The 18490-nt window shown below is 38.1% G+C and overlaps 1 protein-coding gene across 1 annotated transcript; it reads left to right on the plus strand.

Moving 5' to 3' along the window:
• The first annotated feature begins 6386 nt into the window (after positions 1–6386).
• LOC143589428 (uncharacterized) lies at positions 6387–18268 on the plus strand. The gene is made up of 5 exons (XM_077070187.1): positions 6387–6596; positions 16114–16455; positions 17476–17657; positions 17751–18009; positions 18098–18268. The coding sequence occupies exons 1-5, from the start codon at positions 6387–6389 to the stop codon at positions 18176–18178; spliced, it is 1074 nt and encodes a 357-aa protein (XP_076926302.1). The 3' UTR covers positions 18179–18268.
• The last annotated feature ends 222 nt before the right edge of the window (positions 18269–18490 follow it).

Below are 18490 nucleotides of genomic sequence, written 5' to 3' on the forward strand. Positions count from 1 at the left end.
AGCTTAACTTCATAATGTCTTTACGCTTTTCTTTGTACTTAGAAAATGTTTTGACACATTTTCTTTTTGTAGGTTGTGCATCGGGTCTTCACGGATACATCTTATGACGATGCTATAAGCGCAGCCCTCAACGCTTCTCATGAGGATGGGGAAAAGGCCGGCTTCCTGCTTGGTCTAGGGTTCGTTGAGAAAGGCATCCCGCCTTCCAACTTCCCTTTATATGATGTTGATACTGAAGCTGTATATGACCAAGCAGTGAATCAGTATGCCGCCTTCCCGCATCCGGTGGTGGAGAAGGTGAACGAAGTTGCTGCTGCTGATGATGGGCTAGCCATTCTAAAGACCTTCCTTAAACCGCCACAGCCAACTGATGGTGCGGGTACAAGTGGGTTTGGGGGGAGTGGTCCTGAAGCTTGAACCTTAAGATCCCTTCCCACTGTTAGGATAGGTTTACATTGTAGATTTATATTCTTGTAGGCGGGTAGTTACCCGGCCATTCTTGTAATACTTGAATTATTATGAAATATAAATCTTTTTTCACTGGATTACTTGCTTTATAAATGTTATATGACTTGCTCATGCATACTTTAGTTTAAATTAGCAAGTGTTTAGAATAAGTTAACCTTTGAACGTGGTAGATAATAGGTTGAAGTTTTGCTTCCTCCTTCGTGATTGTGCGGGTAAGACCGTCACTTGCACTTAGTAGGATGGCTAAACTTTATCTATATCTGACCTGCGTGGAGGTTTTCCTCATCCTTTCGTTAGAAATTTTCTAAGGGTTTATAATAAGTTAACCTTTCGACGCGTGGTTGTCAATAGGTTAGTTCGGTTTCTTCTATCATGATTTGTGCGGTTAGGACCGGCACTTTCATTTGGTGGGATCACCAAGCTTTCCCTATGACTGACCTGCGTTAAGGTTTGCCGTTTTGTGTTTATGCGGGTTTTGCCGCCTTCCACAAGCAACGACTTCTTTACACTTATTTATGCGGTGAAAACCGGCATCAGTGTTTTGAATAAATTAACCGTTCGACGCGCGGTTGTCAATAGGTTAGTTCGGTTTCCTCTATCATGATTTGTGCGGTTAGGACCGGCACTTTCATTTAGTGGGATGACCAAACTTCACCTATGACTGTCCTGCGTGAAGGTTTGCCGTTTTTTGTGTTTATGCGGGTTTTGCCGCCTTCCACAAGCAACGACTTCCCCACTTATGTATGCGGTGAAGACCGGCATCAGTGTTTTGAATAAATTAACCGTTCGACGCGCGGTTGTCAATAGGTTAGTTCGGTTTCCTCTATCATGATTTGTGCGGTTAGGACCGGCACTTTCATTTAGTGGGATGACCAAACTTCACCTATGACTGTCCTGCGTGAAGGTTTGCCGTTTTTTGTGTTTATGCGGGTTTTGCCGCCTTCCACAAGCAACGACTTCCCCACTTATGTATGCGGTGAAGACCGGCATATCAGTGTGGAAAGTTCATAAGTATAAATATAAGATCATCAGCATCAATGTTCTAAGGAGAATCATTTCCATTAGAAGTGGCTCTGGGCCTTTTCTTTACAAGTTTGGAATTGATCTACATGCAAACTGTGTAATTGAGCTCCCTTCCATGTTGTTGGGATGGGAGTGCCATCGAGCCGATATGCACCTGGTTCGGGATCTCGTTGTTTACGCAGTATGTTGTCTCCAACATTGAAGCTGCAATTTTCATCGTGTTTTCCCCAACTGGGGTTTTACACGCATCAGCCTGCTCAGCGTTCGTTACGCCACGAGGTGCGCGAGCGTCCCATCTCTGACAAATGCTTCGACGATGTCCTTTACGTCTGTGCATTCTTCAGTGTTGTGGCCTTTTGTCCTGTGAAAGTCACAGTATTTGCTCCGATCAGCATTGTGACGATGTCGGATTATTGGAGCCTTTGGCCATGGGAGCTCCTCAGTGGCGAATATCTCGGTGACGCTTTTGGTGAGTGGCGTCCATCTGGAGTTCTGGTTCGACTGTACGTTATCCCTTCCGCCCAACCGATGTTGCAAGCCGGATGAGGTGTCAAAGTTTACCCTTGACTGCCAAATACCTAGCTTCCGCTTTTTGTTTAGTCGGGCGGTAAGGACGTTGTCTTCTCTTGTTTTCTGAGTGTAGAGGTTTGTGCTTTGGGGGAGATCTCTACCCAGTTGCTTTTCCGTTTCCGCAAAGCGTTTAGCTGCTGTCATGATGGCATCCCATGTGGATGGCATGCCATCTCTACCCGTTAAGGTGCGGATGAGCTCTGGGTCGTTCGCGCCCTGGATGAAAGCAGCGCGAACAAGATCTTCGCTAATATTACCCAGACTTAGCTTCTTTGAGTTGAAGCGAGTGATGAAGTCTGGCAAAGATTCATCTTCTTCTCGAATGCAATTGAGGATTGTCCATTGCTCTTCGGTATACTTTCTTTGTTGGCTGAAGTGTTGGCTAAACTTCTGCTGGAAGTCTTCCCAATCGTAGATGTGGTGGACCGGTAGACGATCGAACCACGCTCTAGCTGCCCCCACAAGCGTCATTTGGAACATGTAACACCACGTAGGTTCCGTCCAACTACTGACGGTTGCCCCCGCTATGAACTGTTCAAATGATCGTCTGGATCAGATATACCATCGTAAGTGCCGATGTTGGACATCTGTTTGGCACTTTTCGGGACGATTGCTTCCGCAATGTCCCTTGCAAATTTGGACGTTCCCGCCTTTGCAGCAGTTGGTGTAAATGTTTTGGAGAAGTCACGTGGGTTTCCACCCGCGTTTTTTGGTTTGAAGGTTTCTCCAAAATGCCTTTTCAGTTGGGAGTCCGTTTCCTTACGCTTCTCTTTCGCCTTATGACGAGGGTTTGCGTCACTATCGGATTCCTCCGAATCATCATCCAAGTACTCTATGAATTCCTCAGGCTGTTGGAGTGAACGTAAGCGTTCATCCAACTCAGCTTGGAATTCTTTTTGACGTGCTTCCGCCCACGCTTTAACTTCATCGAGTGTTTGGCGGGGGAGCCTCGTTCTTTGTCTCTCTAACTGGGTATCGGTGAATCCCAGTGAGAGATTATTTACTACACTTGCCCCAGCTTGGGTAACTGGGGTAGTGTTCGTAAAATTTACTGCACTTACCCCGGCTTGGGTAACCGGGGTAGTGTTCGTAAAAACTGTGTAGTCGTCGGTATTCCCCCCAGTAGCTGGGGTTGTGGTTACCGGAGTTTCTTTAACCATCTTTCCAGAAGTTTTGAGAAAACTGAAAAAGAATTAAGTTCTAGCTTTTATGCACGGATGGCGCCAATGAAGAAACACTAATCGACCCCGGGCAGATTACGGATAATCTGGGGGTTAAATAGATGTTTCCCACGAGGGGTTAGATCCGGCAAAGATGGTTCTTCTGATAACCTGCAAAACAGACACCGTGAGCTCGTCACTGAGAAGGGGGGGTACCTCCTTGTGACCACCCTCCGGCGTGAGAATCAGACTAGACTGCTCTTGAATATAAGTGTATATTAAGAGATTGCTAGAGCAGATATCAGGTATAAGATATGAGATACAAGATAAGATGAGATGATCATACCATTTGGGGTATTTATAGCCGAAGGTAGGTTTCCAAGAAGGTATAGCCGGCTGAATAGTATTCCTGTTCTACCAACTGTGGCCTACGCACGTGCCATGCTGGTAGTTGGTGGGTAGGCAGCGGCTGACAGTGACCAGGCCTGCTGTGTACTATTCCTTTTCCACCAACTGCAGGCTATGCACGTGGTATGACAGGAGTTGGTGAGTAGGCAGCGGCTAATAGTGACATACAGTACAAGAGCATGCTGCTCGCCATACTGTTGTCAATGAGCTGTCGTATCTCTGGTCAGATCTTTTGCCCATACCTCGTCAGGTACAGTACAAAAGATCCTCCAGTATCGTACGGACTGGCTCATTTGGGCGGGAGTATTCGCCCTCCCGCCTTTGTGCGGGATTGTTCCCGGCTTTGCTCATTCCTTCTTCAGGTGACACTGAATTATTTTGAGAGCTAAGTGCCTTGTGCGTGTAGCCTTGCTGCGCGGGTGGCCTTCCCTGATGGCTTGTATCCGCAGCTGCGGGAACAGACGGATTACTTCACCATTGGGAGGCATTTCCTGCGGGAACAGCTTGCGTACTGCGCGTAAGGACGTCACGTCTCTGAGCATGGTGGGTCCTGCGGATCCAGTTGGTTTCCGCGCAGACGTCTCTCTTCAAGGTGAGTCCTGCGGGTCCAACTGGGCTCTGCTGGGACCTACCTCTTCATAATTAATTCAAAAGTCAAAAGTTTAAAAGTTTATTCATAACAATGAGTGCAGATTTATAACATTTACAAGCTAATATTAAGGAGAAGAATATGTAAAAGTAAATGACATAATAAATATAACCAAATACTTATTTTAGAATCTTGATCTCCTGCATGAATTGAGCATAATATTAATTTAAAATATTAAATATTTGAATTAATTGTGATTCTATCTTTATTATTAATATACCCCCGCAAGATTGGCGGTCTAGAAGTTAGTCTAATCTTGGTCATTAAGAGATCAAATCTTGAATGAGGAGTCAGTCTAATCTTGGTCATTAAGAGATCAAATCTTGAACGAGGAGTCAGCTTTGTAAGAGCATCAGCTAGTTGATCATCCCCGGCAATGTGAGTAACACGAATGGATTGATCGGCTACTTTTTCGCGTACAAAATTAAAATCAAGTGCAAGATGCTTCATGCGGGAGTGAAAAATAGGATTGGCGGAATATTGAGTGGCACTTAGGTTATCACAAAAAATGGTTGGGGTGATGGTAGACTTGAATCCGAGTTCATGTAAGAGAGATTTTAGCCATACAACCTTGGTGGTTGTAGATGCAACAGCCCGGAATTCAGCTTCGGTTGAAGAGCGAGCTATGGTGGGTTGTCTTTTGGAGCTCCGTGCAATTGGATTAGAGCCTAGGTAAACAATATAACCTGTGGTGCTGCGGTAGTTGTCTTTGTCACCAGGCCAATCTGCATCAGTAAAGGCACGAAGTTGTAATGGTGATTTATAGCGAAGTAAAATTCCTTTATTTATCGACCCGTGAAGATACCGAAGTAGACGTTTAAAGGCCTTCCAATGAGTAGTGGTGGGAGCATGCATAAACTGTGATAACTTATTAACTGTGAATGCCACGTTAGGTCATGTAAGGGAAAGGTGTCGTAGAGCCCCGACCAAGGCCCTATATTATGTGGGTGACAGAATAGGTGAGCCACTACGTAAGGTGATGGGCTCAGAGCAAGTAATTGGTGTCGTCATCGGCTTACATTCACTTATATTGGCTCGTTGTAAGATGTCATAGATGTATTTAGTTTGGGAGAGAAGCATTCCGTGAGAATGAGGAAGAACTTCGACACCAAGAAAGTAGGATAGGGTGCCAAGATCCTTGAGGGAGAATTTGGTGGCAAGAGAAGAAATAAATGAGTTAATGAGTTAGGAATTTGGTCCGGTGATGATGATGTCATCAATATAAACCAAGATATATATGGGAGATGGGCTAGAAGTTTGCATGAACAAGGAAGGATCCGAGATGGTGGGTTGGAACCCTTTGAGGTTGAGATAAGATTTGAATTCTTCATACCAAGCACGAGATGCTTGTTGAAGCCCATATATGGCTTTATTTAGTTTGCATATATGAGACGGAAATGATGGGTTTATGAAGCCGGGTGGTTGAGCCATGTAAACATTCTCGGACAACATGCCTTGTAGAAAGGCATGGTTGATGTCAAGTTGACGAAGGCTCCAATTTTGTGAGACGGCTAAGGAAAGAATGAGACGAAGGGTAGCGGGTTTGACGACTGGGCTAAACGTCTCGGCATAGTCGATTCCGGGACGTTGGTGAAAGCCTTTGGCGACAAGGCGAGCCTTGAGACGATCAACGGAACCATTGGATTTATACTTGGTGCGAAAGACCCATTTGGAGCCAACAATATTTGAAGCATGGTTGGAAGGTACAAGAGTCCAAGTATTATTTTTTATTAGGGCCTCATATTCTTCACTCATAGAATTTCTCCATAGAGGGTTCTTTAAGGCTTGGGTAGTGGTTGAAGGTTCGGTAATTGGACCGTTGATGGCGGTATATAGTTGCAAAGTAGGATTGTGATAACGCGGGTTTGGTTTGCGTATTCGAGTTTGAGGTATGGGTTCAGCGGTTGTGGTGCTTGTATTAGTGGTGGTGTTTGATGGATTATTTGTGGTGTTTTGAGTTGGTATTATTTGCAACAGTAGGTTGAATAAGGGGATTTTGGTCTTGATTATTTTGGACAACAGTGGGTTGGCTAGAGGTGTTATGTTGGCCGGGTGGTGAAGAAGTAGTTGGACTAGATGGAGAATTAATGTTTGGTTCAGAAGGGGTAATGGGTTGGGAATGGGTTTGGATGGAATTTTGGTGGGGGTCGGTTGAGGGAATGGATTGTGTATGCAGGCTTATTGGACTAGAGTTAGGGGTGATGAAATTAGAAGATGGTTCCATAGAAGATGAAAAATTTGAGTCTGTGGAAGAAGTGAGAATGGGAATAGCAATTGGAAGCCACTCCGTAGCATTGGGTGGGGAGACTTTAGTGGTGGTAAGTTCTTCATATGGAAATTGGTTTTTAATAAAATGAACATGTCTAGAAGTATGAATTTTATTAGAAATAGGATCAAGTACATAGTAAGCACTTTGAGAAGGGGAATATCCTACAAAAATACACGTTTAGCTTTTGGATGTAGTTTATGGTGAGAGTATGGTCGTAATCAAGGAAAACAAATAACAATCAAAGCTTCACAATTTTTCATAGTTTGGTTGTTTGTTGAATAGTTTGTGGAATGGGGAAGTATTTTGTAAAGTGGGTGTGGGTAAGCGATTTATGAGGTAAGCGGCTGTGGTTAAGGCAAAGGGCCAGTAATTGGTGGGCATGGGTAAGTAAAGATAGGCCGGTTTCAACAAGGTGACAGTGTCGACGCTCGGCATATCCATTGTGTTCGGAGTGTGCGGTGGTGAAGTAAGATGAGAGATACCATGAGATTGAAGATGAGAAGAGAGTTTAATATATTCACCGCCATTGTCGGAGAAAAATTGTTTGATAGTAGTTTGAAAAAAATTTTTGACTAATTTTTGAAAACGAATAAAGGTGGATAAAGAATCAGATTTGTTTTTAATTGGGTATAGCCATGTATACTTTGTGAAATGGTCTACAAAAATAATTTAATATTTGTAACCATTAATTGAGGTGATTGGGGAGGACCAAACATCCGAAAAAATTAATTGTAAAGGTGCATTTGAAGATAAAGTAGATTTATGAAAGGGTAGTTTATAACTCTTGTTTATGTGACAAGAGGTACAACTATTTTCCGAATGAGAAATGCAATCAACAAAGGAAGATAAATATTTTTGAACCATAGTATTTGGGTGTCCCAATCTATGATGCCAAAACTTGGAATTAATTTTGTGGATTGTGAAGGTAGATGGAGGATTACGAGAAGTAGAACGAAGTTCATAAATCCCGTTGCTAGCTTTTCCTTCAATAAGTAAGAGATTCGAATTTGGATCCTTGATAAAGAAAGTAGAATGAAAAAATTGAATTAGAACGTTATTATCATAAGATAATCGAGACATGGAAATAATATTTCTAGAGATGGAAGGAACACAAAGAATATTTTTTAGTATGAGAGTGGTAGTTTGTGTATGTATAAGAAGTGAACCAATATGAGTAATTTTAATCGACGAACCATCACCAATTATAAGCTCCTCGGTTCCGTCATATGGTGCATGGTTGACCAACGAGTTTAAGTCATTTGTCACATGATGAGTCGCTCCACTATCCGTTAGCCATTTAGTTGTTGAATCATTTTGCATGGTCATCATGTTGGCTTGTAGTGTAGTTTTAGTGGTGGGATTATAAATAAAAGGTGGGACAGTAATGTGGGACATTAACTTCTTGAAAACGGGACAAATGGTAAGTGCGTGACCTTTAGTATGACACAATTGGCATTTGCCAAGGAAAGGCCGATTACCATTAGGGGATGCATTAGTAACTTGTGGGGTTGAGAGAATTGGGGTTGTGGTGTTTCGTCCAACCCATAAACGATTATTACTTCCACCATGAGTCATGAAAGCGGAGACAGTGGGATTGTGAAGTTCTGAATATGAAGAAGCAGAGGAGAAAAAAATTATATGTATAATGCAGCGAGAGGAAGAAGGAGGGTAGTTTAGATCGTGGCTTGTGATACCATATTAGAAATTGGATAGTAATGAATTCAAAAGTCAAAAGTTTATTTATAACAATGAGTGCAGATTTATAACATTTACAATCTAATATCAAGGAGAAGAATATGTAAAAGTAAATGACATAATAAATATAAACAAATGCCTATTTTAGAATCTTGATCTCCGACATGAATTGAGCATAATATTAATTCAAAATATTAAATATTTGAATTAATTATGATTCTATCTTTATTATTAATATAGTTGACAGTTGACGGTTTAGATTTGTGTTATATATGCTTCTAAAGTTGGTTCAAGTGGTGGATAGTTTATGCATGTGTACGTTTGTTTGTATTTTGTTTACATTCTCTCTTTTGTGTAATGTGAAGCTTTGTAACAAACTATTTTAGATTAGTGAATAAGATATAAATACCCCTGTTATTATTATCACCAATATTAAACATATCACATAAGCTGCTATTTTAGCTTCGGTCGCATAGCATGAACATGCCTGGACAACCAATGGAGGATACGGCAAAATTTGTGTCGGGTTAAAACGGGTTGGATTGAAAAGTTAAACCAAACCAATTAGGAAAGGTCTAAGTTTGTAGATTAGGTTAGGGCAATTGTGGCATATACGCAAATCTTTAGTGTTTAGCATCGTATGATAAAAAGTCTAAATTGATGTAGATGTACAGAGGAAATTTGAAGACATTTAAAATGTGGAATAACACAATTGCAAGTCCGGCAGTTTGAATGTAGTTGATTTGCTGGACTTGGGTAGGGTGGGCACATGGGCTAAATGGTCAGGATTAGTGGGCTTCTGGTATATATATATATAAAGCTAAAAGCTTGGCTTGCACGGTGGGCTTGTTACCTCTACCTGGTAAGTGAATCAGCCGAGAGGTGCACAAATCGGGTTTTCAAATACCCTGGGGTTTTCAAATACCCCGGTACGGGTATGGAACCGGCCAGTATTGGCAATACCCGGGTCGGGTTTCGGTCTGGGTATTCTCTCTAAAAGCCATATCCTATGAACCAGGTTCGGGTCGGGTATTGAATCGGGTATTCTAAAACGGGTATTTGAATACCCTATTTCGGGTATTGAGAAAACCCTATTTTTGGGTTTTATTTCGGGTCTTTTTCGGGTATAGATTGGACTTTTCTTAAGGGGTTACAACTTTTAGGGGTATTTTCGGGTACTTTCGGGTATAGATCGGGTGTTTGAAAAACCGGTTCCAGTTTTCGGGTATTACAGGGTATAAATTGGGCCCGGTTATGGGTACAGGTTTTGGTACTGACCCCATCCCTACCCTACGGGTAGGGTAGGGTAGGGTAGGGTTGGGTACAGGTATGGGTTCGGGATTAAAAACCCGGGTGTACAAAAAATCGGCTACGGGTATTTTATTCGGGTTTGGTTCCGGATTCGGGTTTTTTTGCGCCTCTAAATCCGCCTATGTGGACTGTGGACAACAAACCCACCCTACCTATCTACCTGGTAAGTGAATCCGCCTATGTGGACTCTGGACAACAAACCTTCATAAAACGTCACATGAACCTACCAAGACAACAAATCTTCATAATCCAAGACATGAACATATCTTGACTAAACCCTACGTCACATGAACGTACCTAGAAAACAAAAGAAAATGACCAAAATGGTCCATTTGACCAACCACAGTCATTTACTAGTTTCGAATTTTATGACCCCATAATGTGCCAAGAAAGTGAGACCGATTTCCAATACATGTTGGTGTCTCTTAATAAAACCATTTTGTTTGACTGTATGGGACAAGAGAGGTAATTGTGTTTTATAGAAATGAAGAGTTGGTGGGGCATATAAAAGCTTATAACTAATAAGGTAGAACTTCTATTTTATGATACTTTTTCTATGTACAGTATCTCACATTTTTGGGTTTATTTTATTTTGAAAAAAAGAAAAGATTAGAGTAATTCAAACTATAACTTATATCGACTAATAACATTTCATAAAAAGTAGTTTTAGCTTTCATATTTGTCACAAAATACAATCTCACTCTTAAGAAAAGTGTAACTTCGTACGTTTTAATGGATAATCAATTGATTTTTTTAACTTAAGCAAATGTTCTAATTTGTAGTGAAATGAAATCATTAAAAGTTGGGTGTTGAATTTACTTTTCGGTAAAAATGATCATATAGCATTGCTTATGAAAGTATAAGTTAGAAAAGTGATTGGGCATATTGAAAGTGTCGTCTAGTGGTAATATTATAAATTATTGATTTTTTTAGTTTTATTTTAATCAAATCTAAAGAAAATTTCCATCCACAAAAATCAAATTAAATGATAAATGGAATATTCTTAAAAACATAATCCATGAAAATGAATACTGGTACTGGTAGCTATGTTGTTCAGTCGATATCGGTCTGGCTTGATACCATACTAGAAGTGTAATCAATATAGTTAATAATTAAAAAATACTTTATTTTGAATTAAACTCTATATTTGATAAAATTTATATCAAAATCTTGAAAGAAAACATAAATATTATGAGGCATTTTTATAACATATATTACTAAGCCTCCTGACTTGTCGTACGCTAGTTTGGGAACAGTATTCTGCTTTCTCGTTCTTTTCTGGTGACCAACAGTTTTCTCCCAAAAATAAATAGGAAAATTAACTTTTGTTATCCTATCCTTGACATGAACGATAATTTTGTTAAATATATACTATATAGTAAACAAAGTTTTCTTAATGACACATGTCATCATCATGATGATTCTTATAAAATTTTCTCTCATCTATCTCATATTAAATACATTCCTCTTTCTTATTAATAATTTTGTATATTTTTTTAATCTTTTATTTTCTCTTTTTAATAATTCTTTCGTATTTAAAAAATTTAATACCTTCATAAATATATTATTTTGTTTTATATAAATATATTGTATTAGCTATTAATATTAGGTTTTTAATTATAAGTAACCAATTTTCACGTTCATTTTGAATAATGATTTCAAAAATTAATGTTTTAAATATATTATATTAGCTAATTAATATTGAGGTTTTATAATAAATGATATTATTGGATAAAGAGGCAAGATTAATTTACAATTAAATTTTATTAAACTTTAACTTATTAAATATATATGACATTTACTAAATTACAAGCTTTTTCTTTCTAACCCTTAAAATACAATTTCACTATTGATGTATTCTTAGAGTTTATGTTAATTTAAATGAGCGGGTGTCTTTATCCGATTAAAGTATCAAACATTGTTCAGGTCAAAACAGTTTATGATATAATGAGTTTCAGTCCATGGGTTGGTTTAAAAAAAATAGACATTACAACTTCTTTTTTTAATTTACTTGAAATCCATAAAAATATATAAACACTAGACTACATTTTTTGGTTTTGTTGGTGGATGAGATAACTTCTTACTTTGAGAATACAAATGCTAGATGTTAATACACTGTTAATCAGATGATAAATTAACTTTGTATATCCTTCTATTATTAAAGATTTCAAAAATATACATTTCTTTAGTGAGCGAGTTATATTTGCACCAAAAAATGAGGCCGTTCAAGAAATTACCAAGCGTTTGCTATCCATGTTTCCGGGTGATTTAAAATATTACCATTGTTCAGATGGTATCTATCAGACATAAAATGATAAATTACAAGAAAGTAATAGTTTTTTGATGTTTTAAATCGCCTCAAAATTTAAGGTTGTCAACTCATAGGTTAGTCCCGAAAGACAATGTTGAAGTGATGTTGCTTAAGTGGTCTATGTAATAAAACTAAAATACATGTGAAAATACAATATGATAACCGTGTTATAGAAGCGGAAAACATATCCGGAAGTAATACTGAAACTCACACTTTTATTTTTAAAAAGAAAAATCCTACACCTATAGATAAAATGATTAATTTCAAATAATAAAATTTTCACTTTGTTTTTGTTTTGGAATGAAGATTAATAAAGACGGTCAGTCACTATGGGTTGCTTTATTTTGGGATAATTTATTTTAACTCGTGGTTAGTTATGCGTTGCATTATCTAGAGTTAAAAGCACAAACAATATGAAACTACTAAGTTTTGATATGGAAATAAAATTACAAATATTGTGTACAAGAAAATATTTCAGGATTGACTTTTGTAACGGCTTTTTATTTTCATATTATGTAATGTGTAATTTATGGTACCGTATAATATATCTTTATATATGTTAAACATAATTTTTTTTATTTGACATTATGTTATTATTTAAATAAATTTATTTATTTCAACCCGTGTGCTACACGGGTAACTAACCTAGTATATATATAAACACATATGCAAACGTTCATGTTTTCGAATCGATGGTTTAGTTGTACAAAGATATAAATGCACATAACTTTTACGAGTTTTTTTCTAAAAATGGTGTAGTTAGAAAAAATATTTACTAATTTGATGTAGTTTAAAAACTATTTATCAAATTAGTTATTTACTTGAAACTTGCGGTTCTCTCTCTTATTTTAATTGGATAAACCAAAATCTTAAATTAACATATTTTTAAAATCATAATTTTTATCTACTAAAATATTATTTGAACATGAATGCCTTTTATAAAAACGTAACACGTAAATGAATTTCCATAGATACGGCTACAAATATTTTTTACATATAACCATTATAATTAAATTATTCAAATTAAATATATATTTATTTGATACACACAGCTATAAATTTCAATATTATTGGTTTAAGAAAGCTAATATTATTTTAAGTTTTATATATTGCATTCTTTAACTTAAACAAAAAACAGAATACGTGGTTACGTGTATTTTTAAGTTTTATACTATAACGAATCAAACCAAACCATCCAAACTAGAGATGAATGTTTTCGAACTGGTATCGAATTCGGTACCGATTTGATTTTCGCTATAGCTATAGCTTAACGTAAAAAAAATATATTGTGAATAGAACTTCTTTTTAGTGAAATTCATAATGTATTGACCATGCATCCATTTTTCATACATGGTAAATAAATAATATTAAATTAACCATCAATTTATTTCATATACGTGTACAACCACAAATATTAAGAAAGTGTTTGGTATGCAGCAATGGCAGGAGGAATGGAATGATTCATTATGTGGAAATAAAAAAAGGGGTGTTTGATTGCTCAATGGAATGAAATCGTCCATTACACATGGAATCACATTCCATCAAAATCATTCATTCTCACCCTCTTCTTGTTTTTAATTCCATTCCTTCTTCACCCTACTTTTTCAACACCACCACCTACCAACAACAACCACCACTACCATCACCATCACCACCACCACCTAACAACATCCGCCACCGACATCGTCACCATCGCCACCACCACCTCCGCCGCCACCTTACCACCGGCGCTACCGTCGCCGCCACCACCATCGTCGCCGTAACCACAGCAACATTGTCAGCGCCGTCGCTTGACCATCACCGCTACAACCACTTTCGTTGCCTGGCCACCACCACCTGACCGCCACCACCGTTGCCGCCACCCTACCATCGCCATCACTACCAATGCTACCACCGCTTGACCACCACCACCACAACCATCATTCCTGCTGCCTGCCTGACCGCCACCACCACCACTGTCGTCACCACCATTTTTATCGCCAGAGCTACAACCACCGTCGCCATTGCAGTTTTTTTTATTTTGGTATAAAAAACAATTATTTTGAGATATGAACTTTTTTATTATTTCTATTTCATTCATACATTTTTTTTAATATCAAACAACATAAAGTAATAATTCATTTAATTCTCGTAGGTTAACCAAACAAGACAAATGAATGGTAATGATCCATTTCATTCCTCTGCTCATTCTATTTCTTCTCCATTCTCCCTTCATTTATTACCTCCAACCAAACATACCCTAACAGTGTTAGTTCAAGAAATAAAAAAATAAGCATGAACGAGCAGTACGGCCCTTTAATTAAAAAAAAAAAAAAGAGTTAAGTGTCATTTTCATACATGTGGTTTGTTTAATTACGCAACTTTAGTATCATTTTTGAATTTATTGCAAATGACTACTTCAGTTATCTAAAATTGCAATTTTAATACTTTTGTCTAACTCCGTTTATTTTTATTCGTTAAGTCAAGGACACTTTGGTCATTTTGCTGTTTTCTTTATTTTTTTCTTTTCTTTTAAACACCTTCTTCCCCCTTTATCCCCAAATCATAACATCAAAATCCAAACCCTAAATCCACAGTCAAGCCCTTTCTCATCCGTCATCCTCGCCGGAAAAACGCACCCAACAACTGCCGCACCCCTTATGCTCACCGGAAAATGCACCTCTTGTTTGCCGGAAAAACGCACCAAACCACCACTACACCCACCTTATTCTCGCCGGAAAAATGCACTTATGTTCGCTGAAAAACGAACCTTAGCACCTATCTTCTGATCGCCGGAAAAAGCACCAAGCCGTCGCCGCACCCAAATCTTGCTCGCCACACCAACTAGGGGTGAGCAGAAAACCGAATAAACCGAATCGAAACCGAATTAACCGAAAAAACCGCATCGAAAAAACCGAACCGAAACATTAACCGACGGTTACTTTTTTTTTTCTTGAAAAACCGAAATTTAGGTTTCAATTCGGTTATCCATTTTAAAAAAAACAAAAAAAAAACCAAACCGAACCGAGAAGATTATCAAGATGATGAGGAATGGACTAAACTTTTAAGATAAATAAAATGGATGATGAATAAAGATCGAGACTAAACTTTTAATGCTTTTTAACTTTTAAGCTCTAGTTAGCAACTTTGTATTCGTATAATTCCACGTAACACGTGCCAATTTTTGTTTTTTAAATTCAATATATATGTGGATTGTGGTACTCTAACACGTTCTTATACAAGCTTAAAATAAGCATTTTCATTTTTAAAATTTTTTTTTTGCAATGTCAACACATAATTGAAACAAAACCGAAAATAACCGAACAGAAACCGAAAAACCGGAAAACCGAAAATCGAACGGTTTTCATATTCAAATAACCGATTACTTCGGTTTCGCTTTGGGTTTCGTCTAATAACCGAACCGTGCTCAGCCCTAACACACTTACATCCACCATCTTCACCCACCTCCGTCATCTCCATCGCAACTGCTCCATCTTCGTCATCTCCATAACCGGAAAAAGCAAATTACCAAAATTCACTCAAAAACCCTATAATAAAAACCGAGCTTACCAATTCGGTTAGGTTCTTGACTAGCTCATCAAATTACCTAATTGAGAGATGTGTTGATTTAGTAGGTTTAGAAGTTGTGTTGGATCTGAGGTATCATCCAGAATCAATGGTGGAAATATAGGAAACGTTAACGCTCAGGAGTTAGGAGTGTGTGAATGAAGAATAAGTTGCCTTTGTTATCTATGGATGATGGAGTGAGCTAGATTGGATTGGTGGAAAGCATTGATGTTCAGGGTTTAATGTTATTATATCAAGAGATTATTATTATTATTGGGTTTTTGAGTTAATGTAATTAGGGATAAATCAAATTTTTTAGGGGATGATGGAAGGAGAAGAGATGGTGACTTTTAAGGTTTTATGAATATTGAAGGGGAAGAAGGTGTTTAAAAGAAAAAAATAAATAAAGAAAATAAGGAAATGACCAAAGTGTCATTGACTTAACGAATAAAACTAAATGTAGTTAGAAAGAAGTATTAAAATTACAATATTTAAAAAGCTGAAATAGTCATTTACAATAAATTCAAAAATGATACTAAAGTTATATAATTAAATAAACCACGTGAAAATGTCAAGCTAGAAAAACAAACAAAAAAGTTGAAATATGGTGAGAAAATAAAGGTAAAAGTAAATAAAAATTGGTGAGGGCAAATCCAGCTTTCTATTTCTAAAGCGATAACGTTGGTTTAACTAAAACAAACAGATGATGATGAATCTGAATATGAATAATCATCAAGTAGTAGTAGAGCTATGGCGCCCTCGTCCTCCTCCGTTGTCTCTCGTTACAAAACCCATCCAGCTGACGCCCAAAGAGAAACGGGAGGTGAAGAGAGAGGAGAAAAGAATGTACAACTGGAGGGAGGACGTGGAAGAAAGACTCTTACAGAAGCCCAAGAAGCAGTTCAACTCCTGGAAGGAAGAGCTTAACCTTGACAAGCTCTCTGAGTTGGGCCCCCAGTGGTGGATCCTCAAGGTCAGAGGTAAAGACACCGTCGAAAGGATGCTACAGTCACTCCATAAGAACTTCCCAGATGCTCAATTCGAGGTACAAATTTCTCATCTCACCTCTTTCTTAGCCAATTGTTCTTATTGTTAGTTAACTGTTATGTTTGGGTATCATAAAAGCTTTTGCATTTTGCTGTGTGTTAAAAATTCAAGTTTTTTGCTTTTGGAATACTATATTACAATTATACCCACCATTCCATTATCTGTAAACTGCTTGCTTGTGGTGCGCGCATATTATGAATACATATGTGTGAACCCTCAGGTGGGCAAAGCGAAATTGCACTAATTTTGACGTTATTTACTAATCTCATGATAATAACGTTAAAAGTGGCGGAAGGTTTAATCAGGCATTATGTGTTGGCGTTGATAGCCGAAAGACAAGGGTACATGCACCAATTGGCTGGTGTCCCGATGGTTGAGTGTTATGCGCCTTATGTCCAACGCTTGATGCAAAGCTACTATCGAGCCGGGGGTCTCACCGGAAGCAGCCTCTCTACTCCTATGGGGTAGAGGTAAGGCTGTCTACATCTTACCCTCCTCAGACCCTACCATAACTTTGCTATTGGTGGGATATAATGACTACGATAATGATGATGATGATGATTCCATTATCTGTAAAACTGGTAAATATATAAGATTGTCCTTTTCGGTCGGTCATTTTACATACTTTTTGGCGCCACGCCAGCAGGGCGATTTTCATTTTAAGGGTGTATTGGTGTTAGTAGCCCCATCACATCATATATATATGCATACACACACACATAATATATATATATATCACACATAATAATAAACTAATAATATTTCCAAACAAAACTCAGGGCGACAAATCCAATAATATTTCCAAACAAAACTCAATGCGACAAATCCATGTCGCCCCCTCTTGTCGCCACACATATCGCCGGGGGAGGGGGTTGTCTCGCTCTATGTCGTCATAAATCGCCCAAACTTATCGCCCACTACACAATGTCCAAGTAAATAAGCACTTTTGGAGTTAAATAAGCTTAGATGGTTGCTTTTATAATATTTTGAGTTTTTCACAACTAGTATGCATTATTAGGTATTTGATGCAGCCGTGCATGAGAAAACTAAATTGAAGAACGGCAAGATATCAGTTAAACCAAAGCCTCTGTACCCAGGATGTGTCTTTTTGCACTGCATACTCAATAGGGAACTCCACAATTTTATAAGAGAAGACTGCGAAGGGGTCGGAGGATTTGTTGGACGCATGGTTGGAAACACGTATGTAAATCTGCTTATCTGTTGCTACAGTATTTCATTAGTTAGTTATACATCATGAGCAAAGTCTTATACAAGGTAGGTTTTCTGTTGCAGGAAGCGACAGATTAACAAACCGAGGCCCGTGTCCAAAGATGACATGGAGTCGATATTTGAAGAAGTGAAGGAGAAGCAGGAAATAGCAGATAAAACTTTTGAACAAGAGCAATCGCAATCATTGGTTGTGCCTTCTTCTGATAAAAAGGTATCAAACAGTAGAAAGCGGACGCTTTTAGGGTCTACTGTTAAAATCGTGTCAGGAGATTTTGTGGATTTTTCAGGCACCGTAAAGAAGTTGGATAAGAAGAGAGGACTGGTATGCATTCCTTATTTAATTGGTCATTTTAAAAGAAAAGGAAAAAAAAAGGTATGATATATTGATATGGTATGATTGTGTGTTGCAGGCGAGTGTTGTGTTCACATTATTTGGGAAGGAAACAATTGCGGATTTAAATCTTAGTGAGATTGTACAAGAGCAGCTATAGCATTGGTCACGCGGGTATGATGATTAAAGAAGCCCATCCAACTGAATCTTTTGACAGTCTCATTTTACATGAATGGTGGGTTGGGTGGGGCAGTCTGTTCTGTTGACTATTGAGATGGAAGTGTACCCTTTGAAAGCGGCTTCCTCTTGTGTCATGAACACAATAACACTCCTACGTTTAATGTTGCATTAAATAGATGAGTAATGTTGTATTAAATAGACGAGTGATATTTATTTTAGTTTAGTTGAAGATTAATTAGAAAACAAGTGTTTGGTTTATCATTGAGTAGTCTGATTCCATAAAACTGCTACT

This window comes from Bidens hawaiensis, unplaced genomic scaffold (assembly GCF_021521415.1).
Source record: "Bidens hawaiensis isolate Kalapana, Puna unplaced genomic scaffold, B.hawaiensis_p1.1 tig00037558_1, whole genome shotgun sequence".
NCBI classification, from domain to species: Eukaryota; Viridiplantae; Streptophyta; class Magnoliopsida; order Asterales; family Asteraceae; genus Bidens; species Bidens hawaiensis.

Excerpts from the sequence above, each read along its gene's own strand:
- LOC143589428 (XM_077070187.1), top strand. The coding sequence starts at position 6,387 with ATGGGTTGGGAATGGGTTTGGATGGAATTTTGGTGGGGGTCGGTTGAG. Across the intron at positions 16,456-17,475 it reads TCCCAGATGCTCAATTCGAG|GTATTTGATGCAGCCGTGCA; the intron begins GTACAAATTTCT and ends ATGCATTATTAG. Across the intron at positions 17,658-17,750 it reads GGACGCATGGTTGGAAACAC|GAAGCGACAGATTAACAAAC; the intron begins GTATGTAAATCT and ends TTTCTGTTGCAG.